Source organism: Polypterus senegalus, chromosome 5 (assembly GCF_016835505.1).
Source record: "Polypterus senegalus isolate Bchr_013 chromosome 5, ASM1683550v1, whole genome shotgun sequence".
Lineage (NCBI taxonomy): Eukaryota > Metazoa > Chordata > Cladistia > Polypteriformes > Polypteridae > Polypterus > Polypterus senegalus.
In genome coordinates, this window is record NC_053158.1 from 120,759,754 (window position 1) to 120,780,027 (window position 20,274).

The 20,274-nt window shown below is 37.2% G+C and overlaps 1 protein-coding gene across 3 annotated transcripts in view; it reads right to left on the bottom strand.

Moving 5' to 3' along the window:
• Nucleotides 1–20,274, bottom strand: part of abcb8 (ATP-binding cassette, sub-family B (MDR/TAP), member 8) — a 178,743-nt gene that overhangs the window by 100,272 nt on the left and 58,197 nt on the right. For all 3 annotated transcript variants that reach the window (XM_039753298.1, XM_039753299.1, XM_039753300.1), the window contains 2 exons: nucleotides 14,973–15,058; nucleotides 10,228–10,325 (listed from right to left, as the gene is read on the bottom strand). In XM_039753298.1, the coding sequence (XP_039609232.1) occupies nucleotides 10,228–10,325; nucleotides 14,973–15,058 (184 nt within the window). The remainder of the gene's footprint in view (nucleotides 1–10,227; nucleotides 10,326–14,972; nucleotides 15,059–20,274) is intronic.

The window sequence follows — 20,274 nt, forward strand, 5'->3', positions numbered from 1 at the left end:
CATGACAGACCCTGACACACCTTATAATCATTATAAAGTTGAAATTCAAAATTTAAATATTACTCCATTAAATGAAGTTATTTCAGATCACTACTTAATTACATTCGATTTAGTCCTGCCCTTATCAACACACTCACAGATTAAATCAAAGACAGTGTGACATCTAGATGTAATTCTGATTCAAAATTTATAGATAATTTGACTAAGTCAAGCGTAATAATATGGAAAGCCATTTAGATCAGTTAACATCAAATGTAAATATGGAAAACAATTTAGATCAGCTAACATCACATTATAATGTGACCTTGAGAGATGCTCTGGACACAGTGGCTCCCCTTAAAACAAAAGTGATCAAAGCACATAGAAACTCTCCCTTAATTTACGAGTGTCGAAAACTGGAGTGCAGATGGAGATCAACAAAGTTACATGTCTTTCAAATTGCATGGACAGAGAATGTTAAAAAATATAAAAACCTCTCTTTAAAACTCATTCAGAATACTATTCTACAATAATAGATAGCAATAATAAAAATCCTCAGGTACTGTTTAGAACAGTGGCTAAATTTACAAATGGGAATTCAGATCTACAGTGCAAAATACCAACAGACATTAGCAGTACAGACTTTATGAACTTCTTTAATGAGAAAATTAAAAAAATAAGATCCCAGATCTAAGCATCACAGTGCAAACCACATACTAGCTTGGCAGACCATGTCTCACAATGCATTCAATACTTTAGTAATTTTAATCCTATAACTGAGCAGGAAGTCTTAACTTTAATTTCTAAAATGAAACCTACTGTTTCTTCCCTAGATCCAGTGCCAACAAAACTAGTAAAAAGTGCAATGGATGTTCTTGCAGTACCGATTCCTAACATTATCAATAGTTCATTATTGCAAGGCACAGTATCTGATGCACTGAAAGTGTCAGTCATTAAACCATTACTTAAAAAGTCAGACCTCGACCTGCACATACTTAATAATTATAGACCCATTTCAGATTTACCCTTTCTCTCTAAAATACTAGAAAAAGTAGTCGCCAATCAGCTTCAGTCACACCTTACGCATTACAATTTATTAGAGAAATTCCAGTCTGGTTTCCACACTGGCCATAGTACAGAAATGGCACTAAGGTGTGTTGTAAAAACATTGATAGCTTCTGATGAAGGAAACTCCACTGTAATTATGTTGTTAGACTTAAGTGCAGCATTTGACACTATTGGCCATTCTATTTTAATGCACAGGCTAGAAAATGATGTTGGGCTTACAGGCACTGTGCTCGCTTGGTTAAGTTCTTATTTATCAAATCGATTCCAATACGTACAGAAATGTACAGACAGACAGACAGACAGACAGACAGACAGACAGACAGACAGACAGACAGACAGACAGACAGACAGACAGATAGATAGATAGATAGATAGATAGATAGATAGATAGATAGATAGATAGATAGATAGATACATTATTAATCCCCAAGGGGAAATTCACATACTCCAGCAGCAGCATACTGATGAAAACAATATTAATTAAACAGCAATAAAAGTGCAGTGCAAGTTAAAAACAACTGCAAGGTGGAGAGTATATCATTATACTCAAAACTGAGATATGGTGTCCAGCAGGGCTCAGTATTCAGCATGTTTTCAGGTTACATGCTTCCACTGGAATCTATCAACAGGAAATAAAATGTTAATTTTCACTCGTATGCAGATGACACCCAGTTATACCTTTCTTTTAGACCAAATGAAGCTTCCCCGATGTTGTCTTTAATGAATTGTGTTAGTGAATTAAAGGAGTGGATGAATGAGAACTACCTAACTTTAAACACAGATAAAACAGAGATGTTAATTATTGAAAGGAATGACGCTGATCACAACAATATTTTGTCATCATTTAACTCGGTTGGAATCACAATTATTTTTACTGAATCAGCCCACAATCTATGAGCTATCTTTTCACTCTAGCATGTCATTTAAAGCACACATTACAAAGATGTCTAAATCATGTTTCTTCCATCTTAAAAATGTTGGGAAATTAAGATGCTTTCTAAATAAACAGGATTCTGAGAAATTAATTCATGCATTTATTTCTAGTAGGATTGACTACTGCAATACGGTGTTCACTGAATATTCAAATTGTTCGTTATACAGCCTCCAGTTAATCCAAAATGCTGCTGCAAGAATTATTACAAGAACAAGAAAATATGAACACATACCTCCAGTTCTTAAATCCTTACAATGGCTCCCTGTTAAGTTTAGGGCAGATTTCAAAATCCTTCTTTTAACATATAAAGCCTTAAATAGCCATGGTCTAGCTTACTTGGCTGAACTTATCATGACTTACAAACCAGAGTGCACATTAAGATCACAAGATGCTGGTGTGCTTATGTTTCCAAGGATTAATAAAATAACAGTGGGAGGTCGAGCTTTAAGTTACAAGGCCCTAAACTGTGGAATGGTCTACCTGCTACTATATGAGATGCTCCTTCTGTCTCAGCTTTCAAATCCCAGCTGAAGACTCACTACTTCAGTTTATCATATCTTGACTAGAGCTGCTGGTTAACTGTACATACTGTATCTCTGTTGTTAGTCATTAGCAATAAAACATAAGTAACATGATAGTTATAATTTGTTACTAAGCCTCACCTATTCTGTTTCTCTTCTCGCTACTCAAATTTGGCATTTGGAGCCACGGCCCACCTGCACCTGCCAAGTTGTTTTGCCTGCCTAAGGTAAAGTCATCCCTAATGGAGGATCGCAGGAATCAGCAGGTAGATGGTGGACCAAAGTTATCCAACGTCCTAGCCTGAGGATTAGCTTTCTGCTCAAAGGAGCCAGCCCGGCAGGCCACAATGAAGTGTCATCCATAAGGACATTTCCATCACCTGCATGCATATTACTGAGAATCAGATTCAGATGTGCGCAATGCTTTGGATTCCATTGTAAGTAGGACGTGGGTCACTACACCATAGTGTGTCACTTGCTCACAGATTCCTCTGACAAACGCCTCCTTATCTGTCTTCAGAGCCCTCAAAGTCATCTTTCTCAGTTCCCGGTACAGTTGCCATTAAGCCATGCACTGGAACTCCTCTTAATGATATCCAGGGTGCCTTGTGGGAAGATCAGGCTTGCAATGAGGACCCAGACAGCTGGACCAGGCCAAAGGGACACCCACATAACACCTGGCTGTGGCAGATAGATGGTCATTTCCAGGGGGTGGGACTAGACCGCGTGTCTGCCTTGGGGGCCGCCAAACGGGATCCCGAGCTGTTTCATTGTGTGGTGGGTGCGGCAACATGCTGCACCAGTGCATGCTCTCCAACATGACCTGACCTGACATAACAACTGTTTTACATCCAAACCTGTCCCACCACAATCTCACTAGCTCTTTGGACCTTGTTTCTGTGTACAGAACACTGGCAGTAATAAATACATATAAAGCAACTGCTAAGATCCTTTGTTTCCTGTTACTCTTCCATTCCATCACAAACTTACAAATTCACAGATATACTAAAATGAAACAAAGTGAATGAGAGTAGTAATCAGTATCTGTTTGACAAAACTGATTGGGCATTTTCAGGATAGACATTTGTATGCATAACAGATCTGGATCACTTATAATATTCATTTGAGTAGTAAAAAAAAAAAAAAAAACAGCTATCAGATAGGAGGCAGCATTTTCTGCTGCAACATATGTAACCTCAAGACTTCTTCGGGCAATGTGTGTTTCATATCGAAATGCAGTATATAAAAAAATGTTAAATGCCTGAAAATGATAAACACTGGAATGTTAAATATGGGTTCCATTATAAAAAGTTTTATTCTGGGAGAGGTCCCCAACTCCACTATTGTGAGGGGGGTCTACAAATTTCACGCTATACCAGTGTTTGTGAACCTTTGAGAGTTTTCTGTTTCTGCAAAAATATGTCCTAAAACGTGATCAGAATTTTACATAAGTCCTAAACTAGATAAACAGAACTCAATTAAACAACAACAACAGCATTTATTTATATAGCACACTTTCATACAAATAATGTAGCTCAAAGTGCTTTACATGATGAAGAAAGAGAAAAAAGACAAAGTAAGAAGTAAAATCAGAGAACACATAATAACATAGAATAAAATAAAATAATAAATAAAGTAAAATAAATAAATAAAATAAAATAATAAAATAGAATAAAAGTAAGGTCCAATGGCCAGGGAGGACAGAAAAAAAAATAAAATAAAACTCCAGACAGTTGGAGAAAAAAATAAAATCTGCAGGGGCTCCAGGCCATGAGACCTCCCAGCCCCCTCTAGGCATTCTACCTAACATAACTGATCAGTCCTCAACAAGGCCACAAAAACATTATATTTTGTCATTTATTTATTGAGGAAAATAATTCAGTGTTACATATTTGTATGTATGTGAAAAGGTATGTGAAACTCTAGGATTATCAGTTCGTTACAATCAGGTTCAAGCGACGGAGGCACTACCCTAGTTAAAGATTACAGTTTTGAGTCTCCACTATCAAAGTCTGATCTTTACCACACAGGTTTATGGAAGCATGTCATGCCTCAATTAAAGGAGATTTCTGAGGATTGCACGGAAAAAGCTGTTGATGCTCACCAAGCCAGAAAAGGTAATAAAATCATTTCTAAAGAGTTTGGTCTCAACAATGCAGGTCACATACAATTGGAGGAAACTAAAAATATTTTACCATCCCCTTTTGTGGTCAACCAAGAACAAGGTGTGCAATATTTCAGGGGATTACAAAGAAACCCTGGGTAACATCTAAGAATCTAAAGGCCTCACTTACAATCGCTAATGCATTTGTTCATCACCATTAAGCCTGGGTAAAAATATCGATTTTCCAATTAATCGTTATTTTTCATTTACATAATGTGTGTGGACTCTGATGTGGTTAAATTATGGTGAATTTTGAATGATTGCAATGCTGTGAATTTTTTTTTTTTTTTAAGAGCAATGAAGTTTTATTCCAAACTAGCAAAATACCCGCGCTTCGCAGCGGTGAAGTACTGCATTCAAATTTTTATTAAGAAGAAAATTAAACCTTTTTAAACTGTGGGACAATATGCCAATAATTATTTGTTAAGGATCTCTTTGTATAACATGTTTTTCAGTACTGCCATCCGGTTGTAACATGACCAAGCTGTGCGCTGAGCTTACTCTTCAGCATGTAATTTGCAGTTGGCCATGTGAACAGTAATCTTGTCTCAAATCTCACAGCTTGGATTGCTGCTGTCATAATCGGTTTGAGTTTCATGGTTTGTTTCAATTACGACAGTATTTGCAGGATTTGTTGTGTTGAAGTGACATTTGGCATCTGTCAAGCGTTGTAAGCACACAACCGGTTTCATCGATAACTTCACATCCAGCTTTTGAGAGTTTAAACATTCATAAACATCAAAGTGTCCACTACTGAAATCGTCACCTGTGAATCTAAGATGTTTAAGAGGCATTGGCGGTTGTCGAAAGGTGTAAAATATTTGGCCATTTCGGCACACTTGAAAGCGACAACCGAACAATTCAGCGGCAGCCATCAACTCACAAGCAGAACCATAGGTGAAGGGCTTAAGCATTTCACTCTTCTAGTGCTCCTGTGTAGTATACAGTCATGTGAAAACATTAGGACACCCTTTGAAAGCATGTGGTTTTTTGTAACATTTTTAATAAATGGTTATTTCATCTCCGTTTCAACAATACAGAGAGATTAAAGTAATCCAACTAAACAAAGAAAACTGAAGAAAAGTCTTTTCAAGATCTTCTGTAAATGTCATTCTACAAAAATGCCTATTCTAACTGAGGAAAAAGATAGGACACCCTCACATGTATTCCCTCTTAAATTGGCTCAGATCTCACACAGGTATATCACACCAGGTGCACATAATTAGTAGATCGTTACTCTGCATGTTGAATGAGGCTTGCCCTATTTAAACCTCAGACATTTAGTTTGGTGTGCTCCTGACTGTTGAAGTGAGAGTGAGCACCATGGTGAGAACAAAAGAGCTGTCAGAGGACTTCAGAAAAAAGATTGTAGCAGCCTATGAGTCTGGGAAGGGATTTAAAAGATCTCAAAAGATTTTGAAATCAGCCATTCCACTGTCCGGAAGATAGTCTACAAGTGGAGGGCTTTCAAAACAACTGCCAACATGCCCAGGACTGGTCGCCCCAGCAAGTTCACCCCAAGAGCAGACCGCAAGATGCTAAAAGAGGTCTCCAAAACCCTAAAGTGTCATCTCGAGAACTACAGCAGGCTCTGGCTACTGTTGATGTAGAAGTACATGCCTCTACAATCAGAAAGAGACTGTACAAGTTTAACTTGCATGGGAGGTGTGCAAGGAGGAAACCTTTGCTTTCCAAGAGAAACATCGAGGCCAGACTGACATTTGCCAGAGATAAAGTTGACAAAGACCAGGACTTCTGGAATAATGTTCTTTGGACAGATGAGTCCAAAATTGAATTATTTGGACACAACAGCAGAGGACATGTTTGGCGTAAACCAAACACAGCATTCCAAGAAAAGAACCTCATACCAACTGTGAAGCATGGAGGTGGAAGTGTCATGGTTTGGGGCTGCTTTGCTGCAGCAGGACCTGGTCAGCTCACCATCATAGAATCCACGATGAATTCTACTGTGTATCAGAAGGTGCTTGAAGAACATGTGAGACCATCAGTTAGAAAATTAAAGCTGAAGCGGAACTGGACCATGCAACATGACAATGACCCAAAACATACTAGTAAATCAACCAAAGATTGGCTGAAAAAGAAGAAATGGAGAGTCCTGGAATGGCCAAGTCAAAGTCCAGATTTGAATCCCATTGAGATGCTGTGGGGTGACTTGAAAAGGGCTGTACGTGCAAGAAACCCTCAAACATCTCACAGCTGAAAAAGTTCTGCATTGAGGAGTGGGGTAAAATTTCCTCAGACCGATGTCGAAGACTGGTAGATGGCTACAAGAACCGTCTCACTGCAGTTATTTCAGCCAAAGGAGGTAACACTCGCTATTAGGGGCAAGGGTGTCCTATCTTTTTCCTCAGTTAGAATAGGCATTTTTGTAGAATGACATTTACAGAAGATCTTGAAAAGACTTTTCTTCAGTTTTCTTTGTTTAGTTGGATTACTTTAATCTCTCTGTATTGTTGAAACGGAGATGAAATAACCATTTATTAAAAATGTTACAAAAAACCACATGCTTTCAAAGGGTGTCCTAATGTTTTCACATGACTGTAATTATCTCCTGTACCATCATCAGTCCACACCTTGAACCTGTCCCAGTCATTCAATACATAAGACAGAATGTTCCTCCGGATATCAAGAGTGAGCCTGATATGGCCGTGCAATATGTAACAAAGAGAATGGAAAAGGTAGGTGGTATCTCCGGGCATGGAAACCACTCGGTATGTGACAGTTCTTTGATCGATAGAATTTCTTGAAGATGGGGCCATAAGTTACAAAGACTGTTGGAAAGTTCAATATGGCGGCCGACAGTGGCATCATACTACCGAAATAAGTACGTACATTGGTTTCAGTTAGTGGAGGGAAGCCGCCTACCAAATTTCGTGAAGATAGGGCCATGAATAAGAAAGTTCAATATGGCGGACGTTGTCGACCGTTATGACCGTTACGCATAGAATTTCGAAATGAAACCTGCTTAACTTTTTTAAGTAAGCTGTAAGGAATGGACCTGCCAAATTTCAGCCTTCTACCTACACAGGCAGTTGGAGAATTAGTGACGTTTGGAAAATTCAATATGGCGGCCGACAATGGCGTCATACCACTGAAATAAGTACGTACATCGGTTTTGGTTAACGCAGGGAAGCCACCTACCAAATTTCGTGAAGATGGGGCAATGAATAAGAAAGTTCAATATGGCAGACGTTGTTGACCGTTATGACCGTTATGCGTAGAATTTCGAAATGAAACCTGCTTAACTTTTGTAAGTAAGCTGTAAGGAATGGGCCTGCCAAATTTCAGCCTTCTACCTACACGGGAAGTTGGAGAATTAGTGACGTGTGGAAAATTCAATATGGCGGCCAACAATGGCGTCATACCACCAAAATAAGTATGTACATCTGTTTTGGCTAGCGCCGGGAAGCCACCTACCAAATTTCGTGAAGATGGGGTCAGCCTTCTACCTACACGGGAAGTTTGAAAATTGGTGACGTTGGAAAATTCAATATGGCGGCCGACAATGGCGTCATACCACCGAAATAAGTACGTACATCGGTTTTGGTTAGCGCAGGGAAGCCACCTACCAAATTTCGTGAAGATGGGGCCATAAATAAGAAAGTTCAACATGGTGGAAGTTGTCGACCGTCATCGACCGTTATGACCGTTACGTGTAGAATTTTGAATTGAAACCTGCTTAACTTTTGTAAGTAAGCTGTAGGGAATGAGCCTGCCAAATTCCAGCCTTCTACCTACACAGGAACTTGGAGAATTAGTGATAAGTGAGTCAGTGAGTGAGTGAGTGAGTCAGTCAGTGAGGGCTTTGCCTTTTATTAGTATAGATAATGATGTTAACTGCTCTGTACTAATCAAGTATTTCTTCTTAAACGTCATCCCATTTCTTTTTAGATGTCACCCCATGCTTATGCATATGTTATGAAGTTACTACATAAACACCCTTGTTTACTAAAATTTGTCACATTATATTAATGTTTTCTATGCATAGTTAAGTAATCTCTATAAGCCACCATTTCAAATATATCAGTGCACACTAATTCAGTCAAGATAAATTTGATATCAAATCGAATCAGGCATTGTGAAACAGAATCAAATCAGGAACTCAGTGCTGATATCCAACCGCGATCACCATAAGTCTACCATCAGGAGAACACTGAACAACAAAGGTGTGCATGTCAGAGCTGCTGGGAGAAAGACACTATTTTATAAGATGAATATTGCTGCACATCTAAAATTTGCTAAAGAACATGTATATACCCAAAAGGCTATTGGAAGAATGTTCTATGGAGGAATGAGTCCAAAATAAAACTTTTCGGTTTGAATAAGAAGTATTATATATGTTGAATAACAAAAAAAAAATTAATTACAGTGTATGAACCTTACCACATCTGTGAAACACAGTGGCGGAATAATCATGGTCATGGTAGTGTGATTATCATGGTTCAGGCATGCTTTGCTGCCTATGGACACCATTGGCTTGCCATTATTTATGAGACTATATATTCTAAATTTTACCAGTAAAATCTATAGAAGAATGTCAGGTTATCCAACCATGAACAGAAGCTCAAGGGCAATTGGGTCAAACACACATGTCATTCTACCAAAGAATGATTAAAGCATGTTTTGGAGTAGCCAAGTTAAATTACTGACCTTAATCTTGAAATGTTGAGGATGAATCTGAAGCAAGCAGTTCATGCAAGGAAGGCCAACAAAATCCTGAACTGAAACAAGGAGGAATTGGTTAAAATTCCTCTAAGCGGATGTGCACGGCTGATCAACAGTTATAGGAAACGTTTGGTTGAAATTACTGATGCATAAAGGGATCACACCAGTTACTGAATGCAAAGATTTTTGCACACACAAATATGTGTGGTGGATGGCCAGGTCCCTTGCCCCGTCAGGACACCTCTTCCTTGTATGGTCCAGTGGAACAAGCATGGACAGGGCATTACTTCCTCGGAACACTAGATGGCAGCCCCCCGGGTGGCAGCAGTGCCTAGGACTACCGAAGGGCTCCATAGGAGATGGAGTTGGATACAGCCCTATTGGGATCCAGAAATGCCCCCAGGGGGCACTGCAGGTGTTCTTGAGCCCGTGTGGGCGGTTCCCTTGCCACACCCAGAAGTGAGGCAACAAGCACCTGGAACACTTCCAGGTGACTTATATAAGGGTTCAACAGAAACTACTCAGTAAGCCAGAGTCGGGAGGAGGGAGAAAAGAGAAGAGAAAGTATTGTTTGTAATCATTGGGCTTATTGGTACTGCATTTTGCCTATGGGAAACGGGGAAGATATTGCCCATGTGAAGAAAAAGAAAATAAAACATTTGTGTTTTATCAGTGTGCCTCCTGCGTCTGTCTATGTCGGCTTGAGTGGCTGCTACGCCCTCTATCTTTGTTACATATGTTATATTGCATAATTTTCCTCCATATTTAAATGAACAAGTATAATGTTTTTATTTTATGTATTTAATTGTCTTTTCTTTATCTAGTTTTAGATACAGAAAAACAGAAAAATCTAAAAGTAGTGAATTGTTGCTCACAGTTTAAGGCAAAGTTTGACAGTCCCTGGAAAACTGCAATTCCAATGCCAAGACTTTCGTTCATTCTGGAAGACTTGTCAACTTCAACGGTGTAAAGACTAAAAGAAAAATATATACAAAATGTACTGAAATCAAGATAAAAAAAATCATTTTTCTATGTCATATATTTTAGGCAACCCTAGTTAAAATGTGATTAAATCAACAGAAATACCTTATTATATAAATTGGATTACGCCAAATTTCTCCCTTTAGAACAAATAAAGTACTATTTATCGTTTAGTCATTATGATTATTATTTACTTTATTGATAACAAAAATGTCATAAGCATATGAAATAACTTTTCTTTCAGGAAATTTAGATACATTTTTTACACACTGCAAATTTGGTCTGAACATCCTTGTTGCATTCATGGTGTGGCAAGAAATGAAATCCTTACAGCCTACAGATCAATTAGTATACCAAAAGCTTAATTTAAAGATTTAGCCTCCAACTACAGCATCACAGAACAATCCAATTTACTCAAAACTGCTGTTTTGAATTCATTAATCAATTTAATGATGAACAAGATCAAGACTAATATGAATAAACAATTAAACAGGATTTCAAGAATTACCAATTAGGCATATGTCTGGACAACTTGCCTTCTCACATAGAACAATGAATTAAAAATAAAAATTGTGTCAAGAAATTTAAATGCAGAATGTCAGGATAGCAGTCCATCACCTGAAACATAACAAAAGCTAACTGACAAAACAGGACAATTACTCAAAACACAGGAATAAATCAACATTAACTTAAACAGACAAAAATTCATGTTATGCTATGGCTAAGGCAAGAGTCTAGACCTAAGCCCAATTGACAGGCTATGTTCTTTCATGACCTGAAGAAAATCATTTATGCAAGAAAGCCCATAAATTTAAATGAACGGAAATGGTTATGTAAGAAGTAATAATCAAAAATTCCTTCTGACCATTGTGCAAGTCTGATTAGCAACTACATGAAGTTCTTGGTAGAGGTAATTTCTGCTGAAGGAGGTTGTATCATGTGTGAAATACAAGGGGTCACATACTTTTTCCAGTCTGGACTGTTAATGTTTAAATAATGTACTCTGTCTCGATATGAATAAATAACAATTGTTTGTGTGACATTGATTTTTGTATAAAGTAGAACCCTGCAAAGTCGTGGTTCAGAGTTCGCGGCCTCACTCATTCGTGGATTTTTCCTTAGGACCTATCTAATAATTGTTAGCGGAAACCGCAAATATTTTTGTATGGCTTTTTTCATGGCAATACTGCACTGTAGAGAGAACAGGAAGAAACTGTAGAGGAAAATTGCGGCTTGGGATGGTGAAAGTAGCTGTTGTGATGTGAGATTTTGCATACAAGTTGATAAATATTTTGTATGTCTTTATTTGTAATTTAGGCAAAGCTATGTGATATTGGTGTTACATTAGTGAGAAGCATTCATGTTTGCCCCTGCCTTTTGGGATTGAGTCTCTCTGAATTTTACAACAGGATTTGGGGGAAGTGCCTGAAACCAGTTTGGCAAGTGTTTCTCTGCTAAAGTCTCTCAAACCCCTGCCTAACTGTAAAGCTTTACCTTAACATACGGTCTTGGGGGTGGCAGGTGTTAGGATGTTCTATTCCACCATTGGTCTGAAGTTTGGCTATTTGGAACTGGGTTGTATCAGAAGCCTTTAAGTACTATGACATGCTATTGGCTCTAGGGGCTGGACAGAACATCTGTAAATTTGCTCACTCCCTTACACTCTCTCTCTCTTACTAACATCTGATGAAGGAGAATCTCTCTCTTACTAAACTGATGAACTGAAAGGACAACACAATGGAGAGCACAGCTCGGCAGCCATATTGAAACAAGCATGCAGCCTGTTCTGAAGAAAGCTGACCAAAAATGATGCTTTAAGTAGAGACATTTTTTAGTAAGCAACAAGTCTGTGTGTCGCCTGAAACTACACATCACCATTTAATCAGGTTGCCAATATTCAAATGTTCTTTGCATATTGTTATTATTTATAATTATTATCAATAATACAGTATTTAAATTGTAACTTCACTCCTGCTTGTCTTTTACTACACCTAATTTCCTGAGGTTATAGATGTAGCAGGGAAGGTGGAGAGAAGTTATATACTATAATACCTTATAAACAGTGGCAAGTCTGTGAGATTAGAGGCATTCTGAGAAAGGCTACGTATTAATAATACAAAAGGGGAGAGCAGAGCAATATATTACTCTACTAAGACAAAACTGTAGCCAACAGAATTTGAAACTGAAACTCCCAGCAGTCCCTGCAGTGGCTCTGATTGGTCTTCTGCGGAGGGTGCTGGGGCTGTTGGGGCCAAAGGATGTCAGCTTTTAAAAAGGGAGCAGGTGACCAAAAGCAAAAAAAAGTTTTTGTAATTTGTGTTTCAAGTTCCTGTCTGCCTGCCTTCTATTGGGTTACCTGTACTTATTCATTTTGTCCTGGGTCATTTCGTGGTTGGCGTCTGGATTGTCTGCCTGTGTACATGATGACTATAACTGGATTCATGGCCATCCTGCAAAGAAAGGAGCGCTCCTGAACCTGTCCACCCATCTTCACCATTTCAGGAACTATCGGTAGGACTATCTTTACATTCCCATTCAACGTGCGGATCTCTGGACTATCTATTTTCATCATTACATTTCATCCGTTGCCATTTTTCATTAACGGTTTTCATGATCTACTGTGTGTGTTTTGTTTGTGCTTTATTATGTTTAATGTTTAACCACCGTAAGGGGAACAGGGGTGGTATCATCGTTTTCATTTATTTCATTTGTTTTCATTACATTCTTTATTTGCTGTTTGATTCCCAGTTTTCTTTGTTTTTGTCTCTGTTTGTGAGTGCGTGCGTCTCGGACCAAGGCTGGGTGTGTCCCTGGAATCTCCACCATAAAAATAAATAAATCACCGTCTTCTCGATGATGTGAATCTTAGCGGCACCAGATCGCTACGTCATTATTCATTTCTCCTTGCTGCTGATTAACTGTGATGCATCTCCAGCTGAGTGTTCTAGTTTTTCCGTTTTGTTCCTCTTAACCCTTAAACCGCCACAACCAGCTATAGTTGATTTCCAGTGCCATTTGCGTACACGCAGAAGCTGATTAGTCAGTGCCGTACGTTCGTTGAGCAGCCAGCTCATGACCACTGCCAACCCCTTGTGAGCAGGGGGTGCTGAATGCACTCCTAGAAGACATGGACGCTCTTTAAAAAACTCCTCTTAAAAAACGCTGATAGACTACTTTCACATTGCTCCCTTACTTGCTGGGTTTGCGTGTGGCTACTCTGTTGCATGATATGCTTCTCGCGCAACGCTATGCATACTTAAAAGCCTGAGCAGCACCTGTCCTTTTTGGCTGATTGCTTTGTTTCTCTTTCCTCCCCCAGACATCCTCTGCTCTTGTTGGGGGTCCCACTCCCGTTGTGCTCCCCTATGATGTTTGTCTATTCAAGAACTAACTGCATACTGAGCTTGATTTACTTCTGAAAAAGACATGTTTGTTTGAACTGTTTGAATAAAGTTCCTGTCTCTACAATCTTCTGTGTTTCTGTGCAATTCTGTGACCCAAGCGTGACACCCTGCAGCCTCACTGTCTCTAGGATTGAGCCGCTGCACTAGACTGGCCTGCAAGCATCAGCACTTACCTATGTGTGCTTGAGTGCAGCCAGTTCAAGCACTGTTGGCTCGGTGATTTACTTATTTTCATCCATGCCATCAGTTGCAACTTGTACATATTGTTCCAGTAGTTTTTTAAATAGTTTTTACAGTTCATTAGCAGTGCGTAAAATCATCAGCGTTACAGTAATTGTGATGCTTTTTGCATGAAAAAAATGTGTTCCATTAAAATTAGAAATTAAAATTAAATTAAAGTGTTTTGGGGCATATTTAGGGTTTGAACTATAAAAATAGGCATTTTCTTAACCACACCCAAAATTCACGGTTTTTCACAATTCGCGGGTGCTCTAGAAACATAACCCCCACAAATTTTGGGGGTGCACTGTACTGCATTTGTCTAATACTGTAACTTGTCTATCAAACCACACTTTGATGATAAATTCACCTCCAAACTCCAAAAGAGTATACAAATCTAAACCTGTAAATATAATTAAGGATCATTTTATGATGATTATGTATACTGAATTATGTGTATATAAATTAATTTCATGAATTTCCTTTCTACTTGTCATATCCACTACAGGCTCAGGATGGTCATATCTGCTGTCTTCTCATGACAATAAGAGTTCTAATAGTGCACCAAAAGGTAAACTGCATTATTACATGATTAAAATTTATGAATGTAACATACATCCCAATAGATCCACATGGACATAGAGTTAAAATGTCAACAGCTATTTTTATTATGCATCTGAAACCAGTCGGAAATATTGCATTGTTACAAACAAAAATTACAAAAATAAAATATAAAGTGTTATAAAAAGAATGTAAATAATACAGTATATCACAATTTACAAAATGTGCAATACATAGAAGCAAAAGTAAGGTATATTTGTTTGATATCAGAAACCCATGTTATAAAATAAGGAACTCGGATAATAAGGATACTCCAGATATTTACAACATGTGCATTGCAGGCATAAAATAAAAACAGCAACTGCCCCCTCTTGCCACATTCAAAACCTTTTGTAAATAAGGATTATAAACAGAATGATCTATTGCACTTTTCGTTATGTAACTTATCTACTCACTCAGTTTCTCTGCTTTCCATAGCAAAGGCTCTCACTGCACGGACATTACCAAGGGCTTCATCAGCAACTCCAGTAGCTCGAGCAACCTAATAATAAAAACATTGTTACTTTACACTTACATTCAAATATAAAATTGAATAAAAATAAATGGAAAAACCTTGTTATCGAACTGAAGTCTTGTTTTGCCAACAGGCTAATAAACTCTAAAATACTGCAACTGATCCTAGATTAATTTTATGTCGGGGGGATAAAAATATATTGCTACCTGAAGTCAATACAATTAAAATTTTATTTTCACTATTTTATTTTTGGAATCAACAGATATTTTTCTTACAACAGCAAAAGATGATGGGTGAACTTATGAAGAATGCTAAACTGGAAGGAGCTCATAGAGTAGATAATGAATCACTGAAGAATGTGAAGCTTCAAATAACCAAGCCATGGCAGCTCGGTCTGCAGAAAGACATCCCTTATTATCCTCTTTTTAACACAAACAAGATATATACAGTGGTGTTAAAGAAAGTAAAATTGTTTTCATAAATCTAACCAAAATACACTGTGATCAAGTTAAAATGAGATTCAATCTTGCCTAAAGAAGGGGCTCGAGTTGCCTCGAAAGCCTGCATAGTGCAATCTTTCTAGTTAGCCAATAAAAGATGTCATTTTGCTTAACTTCTCACTACAGTTAAAATGACATAAAGACAGCGCAATAAAATACTACAAATAACACACAAAATAACACTTTTTCATTAACTTATTTTAACATGATTAAACTTTTAACATCTTTTTTTGTAAAAAGTATTTGAACCTATATACTTTTAGTAACTGCTCTAATGGTCTACAGCAGGAAGGACTTCAATGAAATGTTTTACAGTAACTTGATTGGTCCTCCTTACAGAATTGATTCATTTAAATGATGTAGGTGGACTTTCTTGCTTGAACTCCCTACCTCAGGTTCTTTGACAACATACTGTATCTAATGCATTAGGGTGGCTTTGACTCGATCATCCCGATCTCAATCAAAATGTTTCAATCATTCTTTGGTTTGTGTATTTGACTGACTCTCATTGCCTTGCAAGACTCACATTTTTGTTGGGTTTTAACTCACAGAGGGATACCCTCTTGAATGATGACAAGCCACCCTAGTCCTACAACATCAAAACTGGCCCAAACCCTGATACTGCCATCACCAAAAGTTTTTCTTTTAGAATACAAGGTTTGGTTTCCGCCAAACACAGCATTTTTCATTTAGGTCAAAAAGATTTTTTATCAGCTTATCTCTCCACAGAACATTCTTTTAGAAGTTTTCCAGTTGTGCCTTCCTTGTGGATTTGGTGTCCCCCATGCACACTATTCTTGATAATTGTTTGCCGAAGGCGTACTCATGAATATTAACATTATTAGCCAATGCAAGAAAAACTAGCAGGACCTTAGATGTTACCTCAATGACCCTTGTGATCTCCCAGAATATTATATGCCTTGCACTTAAGATGATTGTTGTTGGATTGCCACTCCTGGGGAACAGTACAAATTGTATTGAAGTTTCTCCTTTAATACACTATTTTCTTGACAGTAGACTGGTGAAGTCCAGAGTCTTTAGAAACATGTTTGTAGCCTTTTCTACCTTGATTAATATAGATAACTCCTTTTTTGGTCCTCAGAAAGCTCCTTTGATCAAGGCAAGCCATTCACAAATCTGTGCGGTTATGACTGACTGACAGTGTATATTCAGGTTATTGGCCATTCAAGCTCAAACCTTACTGTCATTCAACTGACTGCAATCTTTACTGTAGTTATCCCCTTTGATAATCCTATAAGTTCATACACCTCTTCTGACTTTTTTAAGACTTAGATGAAGATGATGATATTTTATGTTAACTTTATGCAGAAGATCAAAACACTCAAAAGGTTTCACAAACATTTTGGTGCCACTGTACAATACAAGCATTTGTCCTTAGTATTGACTTGTAAGGTAAGGTTCTACTGCTCCCTTTCATAGTGTAGTTTCCTACTATATTTGCACCCCTTAATTATGTCCATACTTCACTTGGCAACAGAAAGAAAATGCTTCTTGCACAAGTCTCTATAGGATAAATAAAAGGGATTATAAAGGTACTACTCTCCAATCAAGGAAAGTGAGGTAAATCTGTCATTTTTGTGAGCAAGTGTGCAACTAAACTATCTTAAGGGGGTATTGTGAGAGAATAACTTGGAGGTAAAAGTAGTTAAGTATTTTGGTTTGCAATGCACAGTGAAATATATAAGCATTTGTTTTTTCTAATGTCATGAAGAGACTGCTGAAATCGTCAAGAAAATGTATCATGGGGAAATGCTCCAGGGGGATGATTCATGAAACTGGCTGATGTGATTTTCTTCCATGCACCTAGTAAGAAAAAACTAGTTCACATTCATATGATTTTTATTAAAAGAATAAGAATTGAATTCAAGAGGAATTAAAGAAAAAGGACATAATGGAAACATTTTTATTTTACGCTGGTTGTGTCTTTTAACCAATCAGAGTATGATATGTAAGTATTAATTCATCACTGTTATATGCATATTTAATTGTCTATAAATACAGCCCTCTAACTGTACTTTTCCCTCTGATGAATGCTTCCTCTTCCTCTCGTGCTGCAAGAGTAAATAAATAACACAGAAGGACAAGCTTTCTCCTGTCTGATTACTGACTCAGAAATGTTTTATTAAACTTGTCCTTGAAGAGGATAAGTTTCTTTCTTTAATATGCTGATTTCCACCACCATATGTAAAATTTGATTTTAAGCCTCTATTCTGCAAGCATTTTATACAAATATTCATGTGTGTCAAAAACAGCATGTACAAACCTATGGGGCCAACTTGTTATAAATGTATAGGAGGGTATGGTAAGGGTAAATGGGCAATAAAGTATAGGCTTCAACACAGAAAATAATCCAAAACTAACAACAATCATAATAATACACTAATGTGGCAAAATAAACTTAAACCACCAATACAGTAAATACGACTGTAACTGTAGGCCTTGATTGGATTGCCAAAGGCTGGCTTAATTCAAGTCTAAGCATCTCTCAACTGGGCTTACAGTAAGTTGCATTAAAACTGCACAACACATCATCCTCTGATTTAACCACTGTCTGCACCTTAATTGATTTCACTCTTCACATTTGCTTCCAGCATAGTCGGTTTTTTGCTCTGTTTGGATAGTGATATTGTGTTATTTGCATATAATGATGAGAAAACAGTTAAACAGGACTCATTGATAAAAATGTTTAAAGATAATTACTATACTTTGACTTCATTGAATTTTGTTAATATATTAGGATAGTAAATAAATTTCAGATACTTTAATCCAATATACATCTTTATGATTTATGAAGTTGCAAGATTAAGATTATGTGTAGGCTATAACCATTACTGTAGCTAACACAGATGTTTAAGAGAAATGTAAAAAAAGCTTGCCAATTCAGTCCAAATTGTGCACCTCACAATTACACTTTTCCAGGTTAGACTTGCAATTGAGATACTCAAATGCCCTTCTTAACATTCTGATATTGTCAAACCAATTTTTGAATTAAGCCCCTCCACATCTTGATGCCACCAGTAATGGCTACTGTCTTGTTTCTTTAGGTTTCTGTGTACAGATTTAACAATGGTGAATCCACTTTTCAAGTACTTGCAAGGTGATAATTTCTCAGCATCCAGCATGTTGCTGGTATTCTTGGCCTGTATTAGAATGCTTCTGTCTGATGAATTAATATTTATGAATTTTGTAGATTCAGAGTATATATATATATATATATATATATATATATATATATATATATATATATATATATATATATATATATATATTGTGACAGATTAGAGTTTTCTCGCACCCTTGTTCCCTCAGACCACATGTCAGACACCAGATAAAAGTCCAATAATATTTATTATAATAATAAGGTGCACAAAGCATGCTCCTCTCCACAATTCTCCAATAAACAAAACACAATAATAATCCTCCTCTCCCAGACACTTAGCCACCCTGCCTCCCAACTCAGCTCATTGTCTGGGAGTTCCCATGATCCTTTTATACTCCCTGACCTGGAGGTGTTCCTGCCCAACAGTCCACAAGTCCTTATTCCTTCCGGGTCAGGGTAAATAGTCCTTTTCTTCAACCCGGGAGCAAGTCGTTTCTTCCTGTCACGTGACCGTGATACACTCCCGGGTCATAGGGCACATAAGAGCCTATGAGCCCCCCTACAGCGATGCCTGGTGGCCCCCAAGGTATCCAGCAAGGCTGTGTACAAACACTACATAGTCCATGATGCCCTGCTGGAACTCGGGGCATGATCATGGTGTCAGGAGAGCTCCTCCTGGTGACCTGGGGGTGAGGGCCAGAGTAAAATGCCGGCAATCCACCACAATATATACACATATATATATATATATATAAATACTGTGTATATATATATATATATATATATATATATATATATATATATATATATATATATATATATATATATATATATATATATATATATATATATATATATATGTATATATATATATATATATAAATATATATATATATATATAAATAAATGTACAGTCATACTAGAATTTAATCTCTTGCAAAATTAATAACAGTGGAACAAAACAAAGTTACTAACTTCCAATTTTTAGCTCATATATTATTTTAACTGCTGTCTAAATGTAACTATTATTTCCTACAGCAATGTGTAGACTGAAATGCTGCTAGAAAGGACTTTCAACTTATTTTTATTATCACAGCTTTCCTCTAGCATTTCTCCAATTCTCCCTTGCCTCACACAGACAGGCGTATGCATACAGACATTCATGGGAACCTCTCTGCAACACATATCCTCTATATGTCAAAGTCAAAGTGAACTTTATTGTCATCTCAACCATATACAAGTATACAGATAGATGAAATTGCGAAGCTCAGGGTCCACAGAGTAACAACATAACGTGCAAATAAAAAATTAAAAATAGAATTAAAATTAAAAAATTTAAAAATTAAAAATGAAAACACGAACAAGACAAGACATTGTGCAACGATAGGACAAAAAGTAGCAGCAATATTGATGTGTAAGATATTTAATATAATAAATAAATAAATAATAAATAATAAATATAGATAATACAGAAATTATTAGTGTATGATAATAGTTGTTTAAGACGTGTGTAAACAATGACAGGTCAGAATGTTTCACAGCAGAAGGATATCAAGAGTGTCAAAATACTTAAAGGTCAGTATGAGATTTTCAGTTCTTTTCTACATGCACACTCATCTTTG